General features: G+C 56.2%; 2 protein-coding genes across 3 annotated transcripts in view; both read left to right on the top strand.

The window, feature by feature from the left end:
- Positions 1–11601, top strand: part of HAAO (3-hydroxyanthranilate 3,4-dioxygenase) — a 13691-nt gene extending 2090 nt beyond the window's left edge. Inside the window, exons 3-10 of one of the 2 annotated variants that reach the window (XM_024753515.1) lie at positions 4502–4585; positions 4881–4987; positions 7538–7627; positions 7961–8004; positions 8287–8432; positions 10428–10496; positions 10686–10768; positions 10867–11601. In XM_024753515.1, the coding sequence (XP_024609283.1) occupies positions 4502–4585; positions 4881–4987; positions 7538–7627; positions 7961–8004; positions 8287–8432; positions 10428–10496; positions 10686–10768; positions 10867–10945 (702 nt within the window). In that variant the 3' untranslated portion in view covers positions 10946–11601. The other variant, XM_024753514.1, reaches the window with a different exon arrangement.
- Positions 11602–11711: 110 nt separating this feature from the next.
- Positions 11712–15534, top strand: OXER1 (oxoeicosanoid receptor 1). The gene is given in 3 exon segments (XM_024753512.1): positions 11712–14066; positions 14069–14379; positions 14381–15534. Coding segments are annotated over 3 exon segments (1095 nt in total). The 5' UTR covers positions 11712–13867; the 3' UTR covers positions 14966–15534.
- The last annotated feature ends 2004 nt before the right edge of the window (positions 15535–17538 follow it).

Here is a 17538-nt window from a genome sequence, read left to right as displayed (position 1 = left end):
GCGGGTGTGAGAGGCTCCAGCTGTTGGGCATCAGCCCCCAGACACAGAGGCCGTCCATGCTCCGGGGGGGGGATGCCCTGGCCCCCTCGCCCCCAAACCTGAATAATGCAAGATTGGCCTCCAAAGTGAGACCCCCTCCTTATCTAGAGGGCACAAGACACATCAGTTGCTAGGAGCGATTTGATGGAGGGGTGGGCAGGTGGGAGGGGGAATTTGTACTAAATACCCTTCTGTACCTTGAATTTTGAACTGTATTTCTGTGCTATCAACCCCAAAGTAAACAAACAAAAGTAAACTCAAAGAAAAAAGATGGGCCCCCTTGAGAGACACAGATGGTTTCCCAGCTATCAGAATCTCTGGTGGCAAAGGTTCAGTATGGGGGGCCTGATGCTGGGGTTCAAGGTCCGGGGTTCAGCTTGGTCACCAGCCTCCACCCCCCACCACTGGTGTCTCAGCCGCAGCCGGGGACTGGAGGGAACATAGGAGAATCCCTCGCTTAACAAGCATTTGCCGAGCACCTAAGGCGTGGGGGAGGGCAGAGTGAGGAGGACCCCGGGCCAGCCAACCCCTCGCCTCTTCCCGTCCTAGGCCCCGCCCCTCTCCCGCCACCCACTTCTCACAACACACCTCACTGGAGGCCGTTTTCCTCTGGAAAACGTCAGCAGGAAAATCAAAACTACAGAGAGAAGATGGGATTGGATTGGGAGTGGCCCCAGTGGGGGAGATGAGGCCGGTCACAGGGTCTTTCCTGCCTGCCTCAGTCAGCCTCAGGACCCCCATCTTGTCTTCCAGAGGCTTCCACCCTGTGAGCCCAGGTCTCAGTGCCCACCTCTCCCGTCTCCCTCCCTCCTTCCTCCCCTTCTTGCCCCCTACCACCTCTGTCCCAGCCCCACCTCAAGGTCTCCCCAAGTGGATGGGTATCCACTTAGGGGCCCAAACCAAACCCTGACTCAGCTGGGTCGCTGGCGGGTGAGGAGGGCTGGCTTGAGCAGGTGTCCCCACTCTGGAGGGACCCTCAGGTGGTTGGGAGGAATTTGGGAATTCCCCTCAATCTGTGATGGCTTGGTCCTACCTGCGGTGGGGGAGAGTGCCAGCCACAGGCCCTGGCAGCCACAGGGCTGAGGGTCAACATCCTCTCTGTCCCTGCCTGTCCTTGAATCTGAGGAGAGTCCAGGGGCCAGGCTCCTCCCTGGTGAGGGAAGGGAGTCACTGAGCCAAATTCTCCTCCTGGTTGAACTGAGGCCTCTGCAACAGCATTTCAGGTGCCCGGGCTCTACCCACCACACACACTCCAGTTACCTGACTCCTTCCCTTGGGGCGCACAGGTGCGAGGGAGCCTGGGCTGGGAGTCAGCTGGACCTGGAGTCTGCCTCTTACCAACCATGTGATTTGGCAGGGCCCATCACATCACCTCTCTGAGACTGTTTCCTCACAGCTCACGGGGGACACCGGCCCCTGGCTGGTGGAAGGTTGCAGTGTGGGTAGGGTATGTGCACAGAGCCTGGCACAGGGTTTAGGTGCTTAATACACATGGGTTCTCTGCACCCTCAGCCCCTCTCTGCCCTCGCCTGCCTGTAAGGCCTTTCCAGGCTGCGGAGGCCAGATTCGATCCAACGGCCAGTACAGTTCATCTTCTAGTTAGCCACAGGCCCCAAACATCATTTACTTCCAAACAGAGCATCATTCCTTCTGGATTGCCCGTGGCTGTTCGGGATTTTCTGCTGTTCAGGATCTGCACCTCTGCTCCAGGCTAGGCCTGGCCTGTCCCTCATCACAGGACAGGCCTCTAAAATTCCACTTTCTAAGATTTCTTTCTAAGTTGTTTAATGGCCACTAACACCTTGTAGCCTGCCCAGAAAGGGCTTGACTTTGGCCCAGACCATCGCTCCAGCCCTGCCGCCCACTCCAGCTTTCCCTGATATTTGTGGGGCCTAAGGGGTATGGCCCCCTCCCTAGAATTCTCTAGGCCTTTCCTCCTCTCCCCATAACCATGGAAGGACACCTCCCACATCTACAGACACATAGGGGCTTCCTCCCAGCTGAGGAGGGTTTGGGGGGAGTTTGCAGGATTGCTCCCTAGAAGAGCCTGATAAGTTTTTTCTTATTTGTTTTAAATAACTTGCATGAATTATTTTTAATAATAAAAGTAAATACTGTTTATTGTAGAAAACGTGCAGAATATAGGAAAGACAAACGTAAATGTATACCTCGTTCATAATCCCACCACTCAGGGATGCCATGGTGAACACTGCCTGGATTATACATGTATGGCTACATAATTAGAAACCTGCTAGGTGTAGCTCTGAATCTTGCTTTCATATGATAACTTTAGTATTTTCCCATTTTATTAACAGTTATTCGGAGACATCGCTTTCAATGGCTGCATAATGTTCTCTATTTTGTCTCTATCATAAAATAGTGCCATTTCCCCTACTGCTATTATTAGCATTATTTTTCTATCCCTTCCATCACTAATATTAATAGCTAGTAATAGCTAATATTAATAACTATGTGCTGGGTACCTTTGTGTACAGCACCCTGGGCCCACTTCACAGCAACATTCTGAGTACATACTGTCATTTTATAAATGAGGAAACGAGGCACAGAAAGGCTAACTGAATTGGTCAAAAGTACACGGTGACCTGGCCGAGCTGAGGGCCAGGTGACACTGGATGCTATGCCTTTAATTACCATGTGCTGTGATAAAACAGCCATGTACGTCGGCCACGAGGCACATGCATTTCTTAAGATTTTTTTTTTTATGTGGACCATTTTTTTTAAAGTCTTTATTGAATTTGTTACAATATTGCTTCTGTTTTTATGTTTTGGTTTTTTGGCCGCAAGGCATGTGGGATCTTAGCTCCCTGACCAGGGATCGAACCCCCACACTCCCTGCATTGGAAGGCAAAGTCTTAACCACTGGACCGCCAGGGAAGTTCCGAGCCAGGTGCATTTCTGATTCACTGAAGCCACTTTACTAGAGATGGAATGACTAGGACAAGCTGTAAGGTGGCCAACTGTCCTGGTTTTCCCTGGAATTTGACGGTTTCAGCGTGGAAGGTCCTGCATCCCAAGAAACCCTTACAGGGGTGTGAGCTGTGAAGGCTCTTCCTGCCCTTTGCCACGTTGCCCTTCAGAGGGGTTGTGTCAGCTTGTCCTCATGTCAGACTGTAAAGCCACATTTCTCTAGTTTCCCTGAGCTCACTTGATTTCTTTTAGTAGACTCTGGGACAAGAACCTCTATCTCCTCTAACTCCTTACACGATAGTAATAATTATTATTAATAACACCCCTTCAACTATTGGCTGGGGCTCTTAACACCCGTGCAATGTGTGACTGGTAAAGAGAAAATGTGTCTTCCTCCTCCTCCTCCCAGTGCCATGGGTAATCTCAGTAAACATGTTAATTAGGGACTTAGGATGGAATAAGAAAATGCGGTAGGAGCCCTGCGGCACCCGCTCCCCGCCCCAGGGAGACAGCAGGGGGCAAGTGCTTCCATCCCCAGAGCCCCCAACTCATCCCAGCTTCCAGCATCAAGTCCACCATTTACATGACCATTTATGTGTCCAGTCGACCTCCAGAGGGACTTGGACCAGCATAGCCCCATTCCAGGGCATCACTGTGGCCAGAGGAGCTAGCACTGGCTCCAGAGCTACACTCAGACTCAGGTCCAAACTGCTGCTCCAGGACTAACTGTGTGACCTTCGGCAAGTTGCTTCACTCTCTGAGCCTCAGTTTCCCTTTTTTCTTTTCTGCAGAATGGGGCTAATAATATTTTTGGAGGTTGTCACAAAGATTTCTGATAATGTACAGGCATACCTAAGAGATATTGCAGGTTCGGTTCCAGACCACTGAAAGAGAGCAAATATTGCAATAAAGTGAGTCACATGAATCTTTTGGTTTCCCACTACATGTAAAAGTTATGTTTACACCGTCCTGTAGTCTATTAAGTGTGCAATAGCATTATGTCTAAAAAAACAGTATACATACCTTAACTTAGAAATAGTACTGTTGGGAAAATGGCACCAATAGATTTGCTCAATGCAAGGTTGCCACAAACCTTCAATTAAAAAAAAAAACGCAGTATCTGGGAAGCGCAATAAAGCACAGCACAATAAAACACAGCCTGTCCGATTAGGAAAGTGCTTGCCCAGCCCCTAGGATGCAGCAAATGGGTAGCTCTCCTTACCTGGCTGATGGGTCCCTGAATTGTCCGCTAAGCATCTCAGCCAGCCTCCTGCCCTCAAGCCAGACACCACCTGTTACGTCCTGGGTACTTTGGTCATCACTTTAATGTCAAGGTATGATCCTCATGTGTCCCCAGCCCTTTTATCTGTGGCCTGTGTCAGGGGAGGCTGGGGCCTCACGTGAGAGCGACCGAGGTGCTCATGAACCCTGAGGCCTTCAGGAAGTTCCTCAGGTTTCCTGGTCAGAACTCAGGCCAAAGATCTGGAAGAGGGACTGGGGAGGGTCCAAGCCTGTCAGCTGTCCTTTGCCACAGGTGTTTTACCAGCTAGAAGGCGACATGCTTCTCCAAGTCCTGGAGCAAGGGAGACACCGGGATGTGGTCATTCGGCAGGGAGAGGTAAGGCTGGGCCCCAGAACAGGACCCCAGCATGTCCACTCTCCTGGCTTTTGTGGTGGTCTTGTGCTCCCAGCCTCTTCCTGCCCTCCTACCTGCCCAGCCTGCCTCGGCCCCGTCCTCAGGCACTTCCTCCTCAAGGCTGTCCATCTCAGCACAGCCTGACATCTCCTCTAGTTCCCGGGTGGAGGCTTGGAAGAGAGGGGGCTGGGCTGGACTGTGGTCAGCTGGGGAGGCCTGGGACGCTGCAGCACTGAGGCCTCCGTGGGGGGCTGGCACCTTGTCCCCACCCCTGCAGATCTTCCTCCTGCCCGCTGGGGTCCCCCACTCTCCACAGAGGTTTGCCAACACAGTGGGGCTGGTGATTGAGCGGAGGAGGCTGAAAACGGAGCTAGATGCACTCAGGTAAGTGGGCCTGGTCTGGGGGTCTGGCGCAGAGATGGGAGGGAAGCAGCAGGATCCTAGATAGACCCAAGAAAGCCACTCAGCCACCGAAAGGGCTGGTGGCAATGGAGATCCTGCATTTGCTGGCTGATGGGGAGGGATTGGGGTAGGTGGTAGGGTGGGTCTGATGATGCTGGGGAGACGGGGTGTTCTCTGTGACCGCCTGGGAGCCCATCAGCCTGACACCTTCTGGCTGGGCCCGGAACATGTGGGATCTTAGTTCCCCGACCAGGGATTGAACCCACGCCCCCTGCAGTGGAAGCGTGGAGTCTTAACCACTGGACCACCAGGGAAGACCCAGAACCTGTGCTTTCTGCACTGAGGTCTGCTGGGGAAGGGCAGGGGGATGGATGCCAAAGTCAAACCCACCTGGCCCAGGGCACCCCGGAACAGTGCTGCTTCTCCCAGCCTCCCACCCCAGAGCTGAGTTTCCGCCAGTACGCCCCTCTTCTTGTTTCTCTACCCCAGCTCATTCCACACCCAGCACTGACATTTGAATAACACTTACTATGTGCTGGCCACCGCTTTATGTGTATTTATTCCTTTAACCCTCACAATGATCCTATCCGGTGGGTACCGTTATGTACTTTACAGATGAAGAAACTGGGCCCAGGGAAGTTGAGTTTGCTAGAAAGTGGCCGAGCTGGCATTATAGAGAAATACGAAGTTAGGGCCGGGACAGCCTAGATGGGAGTGTGAGTAAACACCAAGGAGGGGACGAATATGGGTGCAGAGATGGGTGCTCTGTTTCTATAGCAGATTTCTAGAACAGAGTTCCCATCTTGTTCCATTCAGTCACCCGATTATTATCCTCTGAAAGGAGGACTCAGCCTGTGGTTCAGGGGGACCCAGATTTTTCCAAAAGCTAAGCTATTTTTTAACTAAGAAAATTAAAATTTCCCAGCAAGTTACTGAAATCAGAAAACTCTGTTATAATGGACATTTTAAAAATGTCCACATCTTGTGTTATAATGGACATTTAAAAAATTCTTCCCTTTTTTTCTAATTACCAAAGTCATACATGATCAATCTTGAAATCTGGAAAAGTACAAGAAAGCAAAATGAACAAAATTAAAATGACTTGTCAGGTAAAAGGTAAATTTGATAGCATGTGAATGATATCTCAATAAAACAAAATAAAGAGAAAACAAGCAGAAAAAAGTCATCCCGCCAATGAAAGCTAACAAAGCACTTAGACGTCCATCTCATCTTTTTTCTATGCATATCTACACCTTACAACATTGCAGTCTTATTGCAAGCACGGGTTTGAGTTTTGCTTTTTTTTTTTACATATCTCTCATGCTATTAAATGCTTTGCAAAAACGCCATGTTAATGACTGCTAATCATCTAATCTACTGCAGAATAGCCTGTTGTAGAAATAGCTGCCTGGCCTTAAATTCGAAAATAGATTGTTGACATGGGGCTTTATATGGGGAGTCTTCAGTGATGGAGAGGACGGCGTCTTCAGTAACACTTTTACAGCAAATTCAATAACAGATTTCATCTGGCTGCTTTTGACCTTTAATAAAAGCCAGGGGCTCAACATTAAAATGCCACTCTGAAGGCAGTTCCTGGAGGGCATCGAGGTCCAGTTATGAGGCTTTCCAGTGGCCAGCTCCATCCCAGGATAGAACGTAGGGTGTCAGGCAGGGTGGATGCACTGTGTGTCTACAAACCATCGCCCATAAGCGGGACCACTTCTCTTTTTCAGGAGGAGCCGAAGAGCAGAGCTGGCCCGGCACTGGGAGCTAAGCTTGGGGATTAGGCATTCAGTCAGTAGATGTGCTGCATACACAGGGCCCTGAGGCCCAGCCCCGGTCTGCCCCCGCGCTCCTCAGGCCAGTGGAGCTGCACGCCAGGCCGGGCTGCCGGCCTGGGTGGGCCTCAGGGAGTCTACTAGAGGCTATGTGTACAGGCGTATGGACCTTCCTCCAGAGAAGAGGCCCAGCGCTTCGCTCCAGTTCTCAGAGCCATCCATGACCCCAGAAGAAGGACCCCCTCATCTGGGGGACATCTTCAGCACGTTGGTTCCTTAAGGTTCCGTGTGCTCTGACCTAGAGTGCCAGCACACTAGGGCCCGGATCAGGCTCAGCCTCAGCTTCCCCTTCTGGAAAAGCATTTGTCACTGATGCTGTGTTTCTAAGACTGTCTCCAGTCTGCCCTGCTTCTGCCACTTAGAGGCTGTGTAATCCCTGCCAAGTTACCCAGCTTCTCCCTGAACCTCGGAGTTCTATCTACTTTGTAAATGGTCAAGTTTGGGGAACCAGTAAGAGCTATGGGAACGGGGTCGGTAATAGCCCACCCACGTTGGGGCCACACGGGGGCTCCTGGGAGAGCCGAGTGTGGGTGAGCGTGCATCGGCCACTAGGTTGCGCTAACAGGATGAAGCAGGCCGTCAGCTCTGTAGGGCCGGCCTGGGCCCGGCCAATCACGAGCAGAGCCAGGCCCGAGGAAGGCTGCCCTGAGGACTTCCAGGTGGGGAGCTGGGTGCCCACTTTTTGTTCTGGCAGGTACTACGTAGGCGACACCACTGACGTCCTGTTTGAGAAGTGGTTCTACTGCGAGGATCTCGGCACACAGTTGGCCCCCATCATCCAGGAGTGAGCCTCCCAGCCCAGCCCCTGCCCCCCGCTCTCCTGAGGCCCCATGCCCTGGCTGGGGAGAGCAGACCCAGCCCAGCAGTGCTCCTCAGCAGTACCTGCCAGCCTGGAGCCATCAAGTCCAGGATTTAGGGAGAAAGTCTGCCCCTCCCCAGGGTGGAAAGCCCCCTGGGGAGGGGAGGGAAAGGATGGTGGATATACAACAAATTGTGTGAGGGCACCATGAGTGTGTGCGGGCTCCTGCACCCCGGAGTGTATGAGTGTGTGTGTGTGTGTGTGTGTGCGCGCATGCGTGTCTCACTAGCCACTACTCTTCCCCCTTTGTGCCTGCAGGTTCCTTAGCTCTGAGCAGCACAGAACAGGAAAACCCAACCCTGGTAAGGCGACTAGGAACCATCTTTCTCCCCTTCCCCCTCCCTCCCTCCCTCCCTCCTTTTCCGGAGGAGGGTGGGTCGTGGGAGTCTCCTTTTGAGTACTCTGCCCTGTACCCAAGGCACAAGAAGATGGCACCAAATAGTACCCCCCATGGCTGCTTGGTCCTTGAGCTGGAGCCAGAGCCCATTCCAGCGATTGGGAGCTGGGACCCCTGGGAACTGGGCCCTCTGGGGCGGGGCCGGCGGGGCCAGAGGACACTGACCACAGCTGTGCTGTGGGTGCAGACCAGCTGCTCAAGGAACCGCCATTCCCCCTGAGCACACGGTCCGTCATGGAGCCCATGTCGCTGGAGGTCTGGCTGGCTGGCCACCGCAAGGAGCTGCAGGCTGGCATACCCCTCAGCCTGTTTGGAGACACCTATGAGACCCAGGTAACACAGCCCTGGGCCACCCAGGGCATCTGCCCAGCAGCCCCGGGAGATGGGAACTAATTACACATGGACACACACACACACACACACACACACACACACCCACACACACACACACACACCCACACACACACACACACACCCACACACACACACACACACCCACACACACACACACACACCCACACACACACACACACACCCACACACACACACACACACCCACACACACACACACACACCCACACACACACACACACACACACACACACACACTCACATGCCAGTCTTGGAGGTTGTGGACACAAGCATAGGTCTTCTTGTTTCCTCCCTGACTCTGAGAATGATGGCTTTGCTGTGAGTGGAAGCCCATGGAGGTTATGTGGTCCCCAGCAATCTTTCTTTGCCTTCGGAGTAGGGGGTTGCCGCATCCACTGAGAGATTCCTGGGGGTCTGGGGTCATCTCCCTGCCAGGATTTCCTGGGCCTTTGGCCAATCATAGCCTTGGCAGCCAGAAGGGAAAGAGATATTTGGGGGTGAGGGTTGGGTGGAGAGTTGCACAGAGAGAGACCCAAACAAGGCTTGCCTCCTTCCATTCAACATTTATTGAGTGCCTATTATGCTTCAGGCTTTAGTAGGAAAATAAGATAGAGTCACTGTCTCAGAGAGTGTATGGTCTAGTAAATGGAGAAGTTAATCAACAATTGCCACGATCATGTGATACCTTCTTTGGTAGAGAAGCTACAGGAAGCCATAGGAGGATAAAGGAAGAACCAAGCTGTGAGGGAAGTCAGGGACGACTTCCTGGAGGAGGTGATGTATAGGCTGAGTTTTAAAGCTATTGTAGGAGTTTGCAAAAGGAAAAAAGGGAGATGGAGAGCCCATTCCAGGTGAAGGAGAAGCCTAAGCAAAGGCATGGAGGCTTGAAACAGGCTGACATTGCAAACAGCTGATGTTGGGGAACCAGGACAGGGGAGTGGGGGCAGCAGATACAATTGGTAGATGGCCAAAGTAGCAGGCAGTGCCCACATGCTAGCAGCTCTCCTGGGCTGGGCAAGGTGCAAGGACAAATCCTGGAAACAAGAGAGCTTCACCCAAGTGCTGAAGCGGGGAGCAGGGGGTTGACCAGGCTACAGTGGTGTTTCAGAAAGATCACTGTAGCCTGAGTGAGGACTGGATCAGGAGGGCAAGTGTGGCAACGAGGAGACCTGCCAGGAGGCTCACGTTCACTTGTGCTTTACCGTTTGCCACTGGTACATCCCTTGGAGTTTGAATTAGATACCCCCGTGGAGGGGATGATCACTGGATGCAAACCTGCCCTAAAAGGCCCAGCCAGCCGAGCCCTGAGCTTACACAGGGCTGTGAGAGCCGGCGCGCCCCACCACGCCTCCCCCACCCCATTCTTTCACACCCCTCCTTCTCCCTGCTTCAGCTCACTCCAGCCAACATCTACTGAGTCCCACTCTGGGCCGCTGGGAGCGTGGCCTGCACAGCAGCTGTGGGTTCCGGCTGATGCAGGTCAGAGCTGCTCGGCCTCCCTCTCGCTCTCATTCATCCCTTCCCACCTCCCTCCTCCTCCTCCTTAGGCCAGATTCCTAACCTCTCACGAGGAAGGGAGGTGGGCATCCTCTGGGGAGTTCATGCGTGTGTGCTACGTGCATCTGTGCTGTGCCATGCACACACACGTGCCTCGTGTGCCCCTGGTAGGCGTGCCTCCACATGGGTCAGCAGTTGTGTCGTGCGTCCGAGGGGCCAGAAATGTAGGTGGATGTGGAGGGCAGGCACGTGTGATCCCCAACAGCAGGTGGCCAGGGGGCCCTGTGGCCTGGGCAGCCTTCCTCTCCAAGGCCAGCTCTCTGCTCCGCACCTGGGAATGAGGCTGTGTTGCGGGCCCCATCCCTGCCCCACGCAGGCCTGGTGTCTCGGGGCCAGGTTCAAGGCCATCTCCCACGTGGGGCAGGATGTGCCGGAAAGCTCCGTGTCACTTCCCTGCAGGTGATGGTCTGCGGACAAGGCAGCAGCGAAGGCCCGAGACAGGACGTGGACGTGTGGCTGTGGCAGTTGGCAAGTGGGCCCGGGGGGGAGGCGGGGGGGGGCACTGCCTCCTGCCTGCCTGTGAGGACCAGGCTGCTCCTGGGGTGCCCACAGCCCGGATCAGCTCCCGGGCCTCCTTGCCAAGGCTGACTCAGGGATGCTCGGACAGGTGCCGTGGCCTGACAGCCTCCATTTGTTTCTCCTATTCCTCTTTCCTAGGAGGGCTCCTCGGTGGTGACGATGGAAGGACGGCGCCTGAGCCTGACCCCCGATGACAGCCTCCTGGTGCCAGCTGGGACCGCGTGAGTACCCGGGGAGGATTTACCCCCAACTGTGGGACTGCCCATCTTTCCCTGGGATCCCAGCCTTGTCTGAGCCCCGCCCACTGGCGTCGCCACAGGTATAGCTGGGAACGAGGGCAAGGCTCCACGGCCCTGTCTGTGACTCAGGACCCTGCCCGCAAGAAGCCCCTGGGGTGACTGATCCTCATGCTGCGGGCCCAGAGCTGCCACAGGGTGCCCCCGAGCGCCACCCCTGCCAAGTAACTCTCTCAGCCCCACCGCTTCTACGTGCACTGCTGCCGAGTGACTCAGTGTCTCCTGGGCCGGGTCCTGGACATCACTGTCATCCATCCTCCTCCTGTCCTCTCCAGGATTGCCAGGTTCCTGGGGGCTGTAGCTCCCCTTCACCCCTAACAGCCTTCAGCCCACTGCCCTGCAGGGTTCTGCCGGGCGGACTGCTCCGAGGCCAGGGTCCTCTCCATCCCTCTGTCCACAGGCTCAGCGCAGCACCTGCCTGCTGCCAAGAAGGTCCTTAGTAAAGGCTTCCTGACAGACGGGCACCTACGGGTCTGCACACACACAGCCTGTGATCTTTGCCAGACACCTGGTGCTCCCATGACTGTGTGCGTGTGCAGGGGGGAGGGAGATCTGGAGCACTGGGTGACCGTGGACCTTGTGGAGGGTCTGTGATCGGCTCCCCCTGCTTGTAGAGAAGCCCTCATGCTGTATGTGTGGCCCCTCCATGCGAGCTCCTATGCCTGTCCTGCGGCACAGCTGACGTCCCTCTGCCTCTTTCTCACTTACTCTTTTTACGTAACTTTAAAATATAGCATCTGTTGAGGTTTCTCTCCCCAGTAACTGAAGTGACTTGTGCTCATTGTAGAAAACGTAGAAATACTAAAAACACAAAATCCCCCCAGCTGGAATAATACACAAACATTGTGATGAGCCTTCAGAGGGGCGTAAAGCTGTTCAGGAGCTTGGCAGCAGGGGGGAGGGCTGTCTGGCCTCCTCCCCCTTCTCCCCCCTGCTATGTACAGGCCCCCGTGGGGTCCAGGAGTGCTGGGAGCCCCGGACGCAGCAGTGGGTACAGACGAATCATGCAACCTGCAGAGGGAGATCCGGGCTCGGTTTCATGGGGCTTCATTGAGAAGTTGGTGAGGGGTCGCACGTGGGGGGAACTGAAGCTGGATCTGGATGAAACAGGTCCCTGGGTAGAGTCAGCGCTTCCTCCAGAAAACCTGGGTCTGAACCCTGCCTCCCCCGCCCCAGCCTGCCGGCTCATTGCTTCGATCCCCTCCACTGACAACGGCAAAGGAGACCCTGACTTTGCTGAAAGGACTTCCGGCCCTGAGGGATGTCGGGACCTTCACCCACCTACCGCTCTAGAGGATTTCCTCTCCTACAAGCAATGAAGAAACACCACCAGCCTCCCCCGAAGCTTCCACCGGTTCAGGGCAGTGAGGGCAGAGGCTGGGCGTGTGCCCGGGCTGCAGTGATGTGTTTCTCTGTACAGGAGCTGAGGACAGAACACACGAATGTCCCAGGGAGGCCCCCTGGGCAGGGTGCACGTGGCCACGAGAAGGGCCCCCTAGTGCCAAGGGTGGGCCTAATCCAAGACAGAAAATCACGAAAATTAGATCTCCCGTTTTTCTGAACACCGACTCTGTGCCAGGGAATTTGCTAGACGTTTTCACATACATGACCTCATTTAATCCTTACAGCTCTCCAAGAAGGTGGTAGCACCCCATTTTACAGATGAGGCTCAGAGAGATTTGGAAAGCAGGCAGCTCTGTTTCCAGCCCAGGCTTGTCTGTATTCAAAGCTCAGTCTGGTGGTCCCACCACCCTGCACCCCGTGGTTATGGCCTATCTGCCCTCAGCCTTGGCCAGTGGGAACCCAGGGCAGCAGAAAGGCCTGGAGGATCTGTGGGAGAGGGGCCAACGGCCACTGCGTCTGAAACCCAGAGACTCAGAGTTGGCAGCACGCAGCGCCCTGCTGACCACAGCCGTTTGGCATGGAGGCAAGGGGGTGGGGCATGTCAGATCCCGGAGCCTGGAACCACAGCCCCTCTTGGTTCTGTCCCAGGTTACCAGGAGCCCCGGGCCCTCATCTCTGCCCGCAGGCCTGGTGCCATGGGCTCATGAGAATACCATGCAGAGGGGAGCAGGACTCGTACCTTATCTGAAGCCAGCCACAGCTTCCCACTCCCCTCTCCGCAGGGAGTACTGGGTGATGGCCGGCTAAGTGGGGTGGACAGTGTCAGGGAACCTCGAGGACTCTCAAGATTGTTCTGTTCGTGGGAGAAGCCCCCATGTCCCCAGGCCATGGCAGTAGAAACTTGGTAGGGGAGCCCTCTGCCTGTGGGATGTACTTCATCACGGATGTGGACTTGGGACCATCACAGACTTTGGAAGCATCAGGAATCTGAGAATAACGACAGCAGGCTGGCGGACGTACAGCAGGCTGTTCTCACCAGGCTGTGAGCACGACGGTCAGGGTGTTGACTGGACTCCCGCCTCCCTCTCCCAGGACGATGTCTTGTTGGCTCCACAGTCCCTGCTGCCAGAGCTGGTGTGGGCAGGGAGGCAGCCACCCAGTCTGCGTCTGTGATGGGGTGGGAGGGGTCCAGGGTGGTCTGCATGAACCGGAGGGCTCTGAGTTGCCAGGACAAGCTCCTGCCTTCAGGCAGGCCAATGTCTGACCACTCAGGGCTGTGAACACTCTCCCCAACCTCACCCCAGCTGGGCCTTCCTCCCACCTCAGGGTTTCTCTGGGCCTCCACTCACCCTGATGAGCCCTGCAGCCTCCTCCGCCAGGGGCAATGCAGATTCCAACGGAGGCGGAGCTTAGAGACCTCACACACAGGCCACAGGCCACCCGGTACCCGGGGAGGTACCCAGGGGAGGCGTGGAGGGAGGGAGGGCAGGCTGCAGGGTTCCCCTTTGCCTGCAAATGGGAACACAGCGTTTCTCAGTGCCTGCGAGGATGCTGAGGAAAACCCCAGGATACTGAGTCATCGCGGTGGCCGGCTGATAGCAAGCACTAACCCTTGAACACTCTCGTACGGGGGTAGGATGACCGTAGAAACGTCTCTCAGACCCACGGTGCAAGCAGCCCATGGAATTTCATAACCTGAGCTCTCCCTCTCCCCTTCCTTCCCTCTCTCCCTCCTCACTCCCTCCCTCCTCCTCACCCTCTGCCTTCACCACTGCCTTGGGGTCACCTGGAGAGGCCCCGGCTCCCTGCCACCCGGCCTCCTCCCCGATGGTGTCTGCCTTCCTGGCGCCAGTCCTGAGCGTGGAATTTGTCCTGGGCCTGGGGGGAACAGCCTGGCCTTCTTCCTCTGCTGCTTCCACGCGCGGCCCTGGACATCCAGCACTGTGTTCCTGGTCAGCCTGGTGGTGGCCGACTTTCTCCTGATCATCAACCAGCCTCTTCGCGTGGACTACTACTTCCTCCACGAGACCTGGCGCTTCGGGGCCACTGCCTGCAAAGTCAACCTCTTCGTGATCGCCACCAACCGCTCCGCAAGCACGGTCTCCCTCGCGGCCGCCTCCCTCGCCCGCTACCTGAAGGTGGTGCGGCCTCAGCACGTGCTGAGCAGGGCCTCCGTGTGGGCAGCCGCCCGGGGGGGCCGGGTGACTCTGGGGGGGAATGCTGCTCCTCAACGGGCACCTGATCCCGACCACCGATTCCAGCCACTCCTGCCTCAGTTACCAGCTGGGCACGAGCCCCTCGGCCTCACTCCCCTGGCACCAGGCCCTGTTCGTGCTGGAATCCTTCCTGCCGCTGGCGCTCCTCCTCTTTGCCATCATGAACATCACGCTCACCAGCCGGCGCCGAGGCCCGGACGTGCAGGCGGGCCCGCGGAGGGCCGTGCGCATGCTGGCCGCGGTCGTGGCCATCTACGCGGTCTGCTTCTTGCACAGTGTCATCTTCGGCAAAGCTTCCATCGTGGCCTTCCGCCTGCACGCCTGCTGCACCCTGGACATCTGCTCGCAGCTCTTCCATGGCTCCCTGGCCTTCACCTACCTCAACAGTGCCCTGGACCCCATGCTCTACTGCTTTTCCGACCCCAACTTCCTCTGCCAGGGCCGGGCCCTGCTGGGCCTCACCCTGGGCTGGCAGGCCTCCGCCAGCGACGAGAGCACCTACCAGCCCTCTGCCTGGCGCCGGGTGGCCTCTGGGAAGGTGGTGGCCGCAGAGAGGCTGTAGGCAGAGGTGTCGCAGGAGATCTCGGAGGAGGGCTGACCAGGAAGGCCCTCCCAGGACGGGGGCCCTGCTGAGGTACCACAGGAGGGAAGACTGCCAGCCTCTGGGCTGGAGGGACAGGGTCACTCCCTGGACTGTTGCCAGCACAGGGTCCCTCAACCAACTGGACAAGGGACATCTGCAGGAGCCAGGTGGGTGGCAGGGAGAGAAAAGGGTCTTGGCTTGGAGTCGTGTGTCCCAGATGATGTCCCCAAAGCACAGAGCATGATGGCAGGTGGAGACAGGCAGGGGCTCCGGGACTCCAGCTCAGGCAGAGGGCCACACAGCTGCCCTGGCCCGGGCCAGAGCTGGAGGACTGTGAGAGCAGAAGTCTTGCTTTAGAAATTAGACAGCTGCATTTTCTGTCATCTCCAGTTTGTCTTTTTCAATACTAACAAACTTCCTTTTGAAAATGCAAGGCTGCCTCAGCTGTTCTAAGGAAAACCAGTAAGTTACATTTGGGTCCATCTGGCTCTGGCATCAGGAGGGTTCAAAGCGAGTTCCCCAAGATGAAGGGACAGTCTGGGGACAGAAGCAAGAACAGAAGCTTCCACATTGATCCTGGAGCCCTGGTGTGCCCTTGAAGTCAGAACGCTTCCCTGGGAGAGGTCCTCAGGCTCATGGGATGGGCTGCCCACCTGGATCCCTGGGAGGCCCCTGACTTCCTCTCCTGCGGGACCACGTGAGGATCTTCAGCCTGGAAAGTTACCACCTCCATCCAGTTCAGGCTCCTGGCTCGGCTTGGATCCCCTCCCCTGGCTTTCCTCAGCCCCAAGTACCCTTCTCTGGCCCTGGAACCTGTGGTGGCTGCTACCCAACCAGGACAGGATGCTGGATGGGGTCAGGGGTCTCCAGGTCACCAGAGCAAGCTCACCGCCCTCCCCCAGGCCCAAAGCCATCTTGCCCATCTCTCCCCCTTCTGTTCTGTTCAATACGCCTGTGTCAGTGTCTGAGACCACCTGGGCTAATACATCTGTTGACCTGGGGCCCCCAGGCACAAGGCGTGCACTGGGCATGAATCAGGGGTTTCTCTGGCGGGGAGAGTGGTTGGCCCTGTTGTCCACAGCCGAAGTCATTGGGGGTGTGTGGCCTTCAAGGCTTCTGAAGGGCTACACAGAAGCCACTAAAGCCCCCAATATGCACCTCCTGAACACCATGTGTCCCCAGCCCTAGCCACCTCAGGAGAATGAACATCTGCCCCCAGTAGACATACATCCTCCCTGCTGCGGGGTACAGAAGGACCTGGGACTGGTTCCCTACTCATCACCCCAGCCACAGGCCTCTAGGCCTCAGATACAGGGTCTGACGATGGGGGCCAAAGCCCCTCCCCCCAACTGTTTTAATCCTCTTAGTCCAACCCTCTGACATTGTGGACAGGGATGCCCTCCCTCTGTTAAAAGTCCTCAGGAGTGGTGGCCAAGGCCCAGGAGGGTCACCCACATCCCGGGAGGGAAGCAGGTGGATGCCGTGTGGATGCTGAGGTGGGGGACAGAACGTGTCAGGCAGAGGGAGGTGGCCTGGGGGACAGGATGGATGGGTATTAAAACCTGGTGTGTCTCCGGCCATCTTCCCTTTTCTGAAAACTCACCAGCCGCTGTCAGAAACCCACAGAAATACTGAGAACCCAAACCAAGTGATGGAAATGGGTGTGCCACCCAGGCTCCTCCAAGGGGGCTCCCCAGGTGTCTCTGCCCCACATGGCCCCCTGCTCCAGCCCTCCACTCTGCTGCCGCCTTTTTCTCGCTGGCGGAGCCACTCCTAGGACCTCCCCGCCTCGCCAGCCCCTGCTGCCACAGAGGGGAATGGGCCAAGCCTGCGCCAGCCCGACCTGAGATTTGTCACTTCTAAGTCAGACATTCTTATGAGAGGTCCAAGCGCTCCTGGAGGCGGGGGGTTGAGCCCTTTCTCGTGGAGCACCCCCTTCAAGGGGCACTAACGTGTGTGCTGAATGAACACCAGGCACCTTCCCTCTGATACCATCTCTCCCCACGTTTGTACCTGCCTGGCTTCCGAGCAGCTCTAGGGGCAAATGGGGCTCCACGTGCCATTTCCTTGGTCCTCCCTTCCCTGGGCCCTTCCCCTCAACACCGCCACCCCCTGCCCTCTCAGGAGCCGGGCTCACTCTCCTGACCTGAGGTCAGGGAAATGACCAGATGGTCCCCGTGGCCTATGTGCACTGCTGTCTCTCCCCCTTGAGAAGTCCCAGGTAGAGGCTGGTCACAGGCTTTGGGCCCACACTCCTAACCCTCCCTGGGATCCTTCTTGCCCCTCAGCTCTCCCCACTGACAAGGCACTCTCTAAAGGGGGTCTGGGTGTCCCCTCATGGGAGAGAAGTGGGGCTTCAGGCTGCCTCCACACTCTCCTTGCATGGAAGGACCCCCTGGTCCTAACCTTGGTCCCAACCCACTGTACCCCTCCCAGGACTTGTTCTCCATGTGTGAAATGGGAACAGTAACCCTGGCCCTTGCTCAACTCCAGGGGTTAGAGATGGAAATAACTGATATGCCAGAGCACTGAGGGAGGAAGGTAGTTATTGC

Source organism: Neophocaena asiaeorientalis, unplaced genomic scaffold (assembly GCF_003031525.2).
Source record: "Neophocaena asiaeorientalis asiaeorientalis breed wild unplaced genomic scaffold, Neophocaena_asiaeorientalis_V1.1 scaffold171, whole genome shotgun sequence".
NCBI classification, from domain to species: domain Eukaryota; kingdom Metazoa; phylum Chordata; class Mammalia; order Artiodactyla; family Phocoenidae; genus Neophocaena; species Neophocaena asiaeorientalis.
Note: the sequence above shows the minus strand (reverse complement) of the source record. Positions and strands in the feature narration are given on the sequence as shown.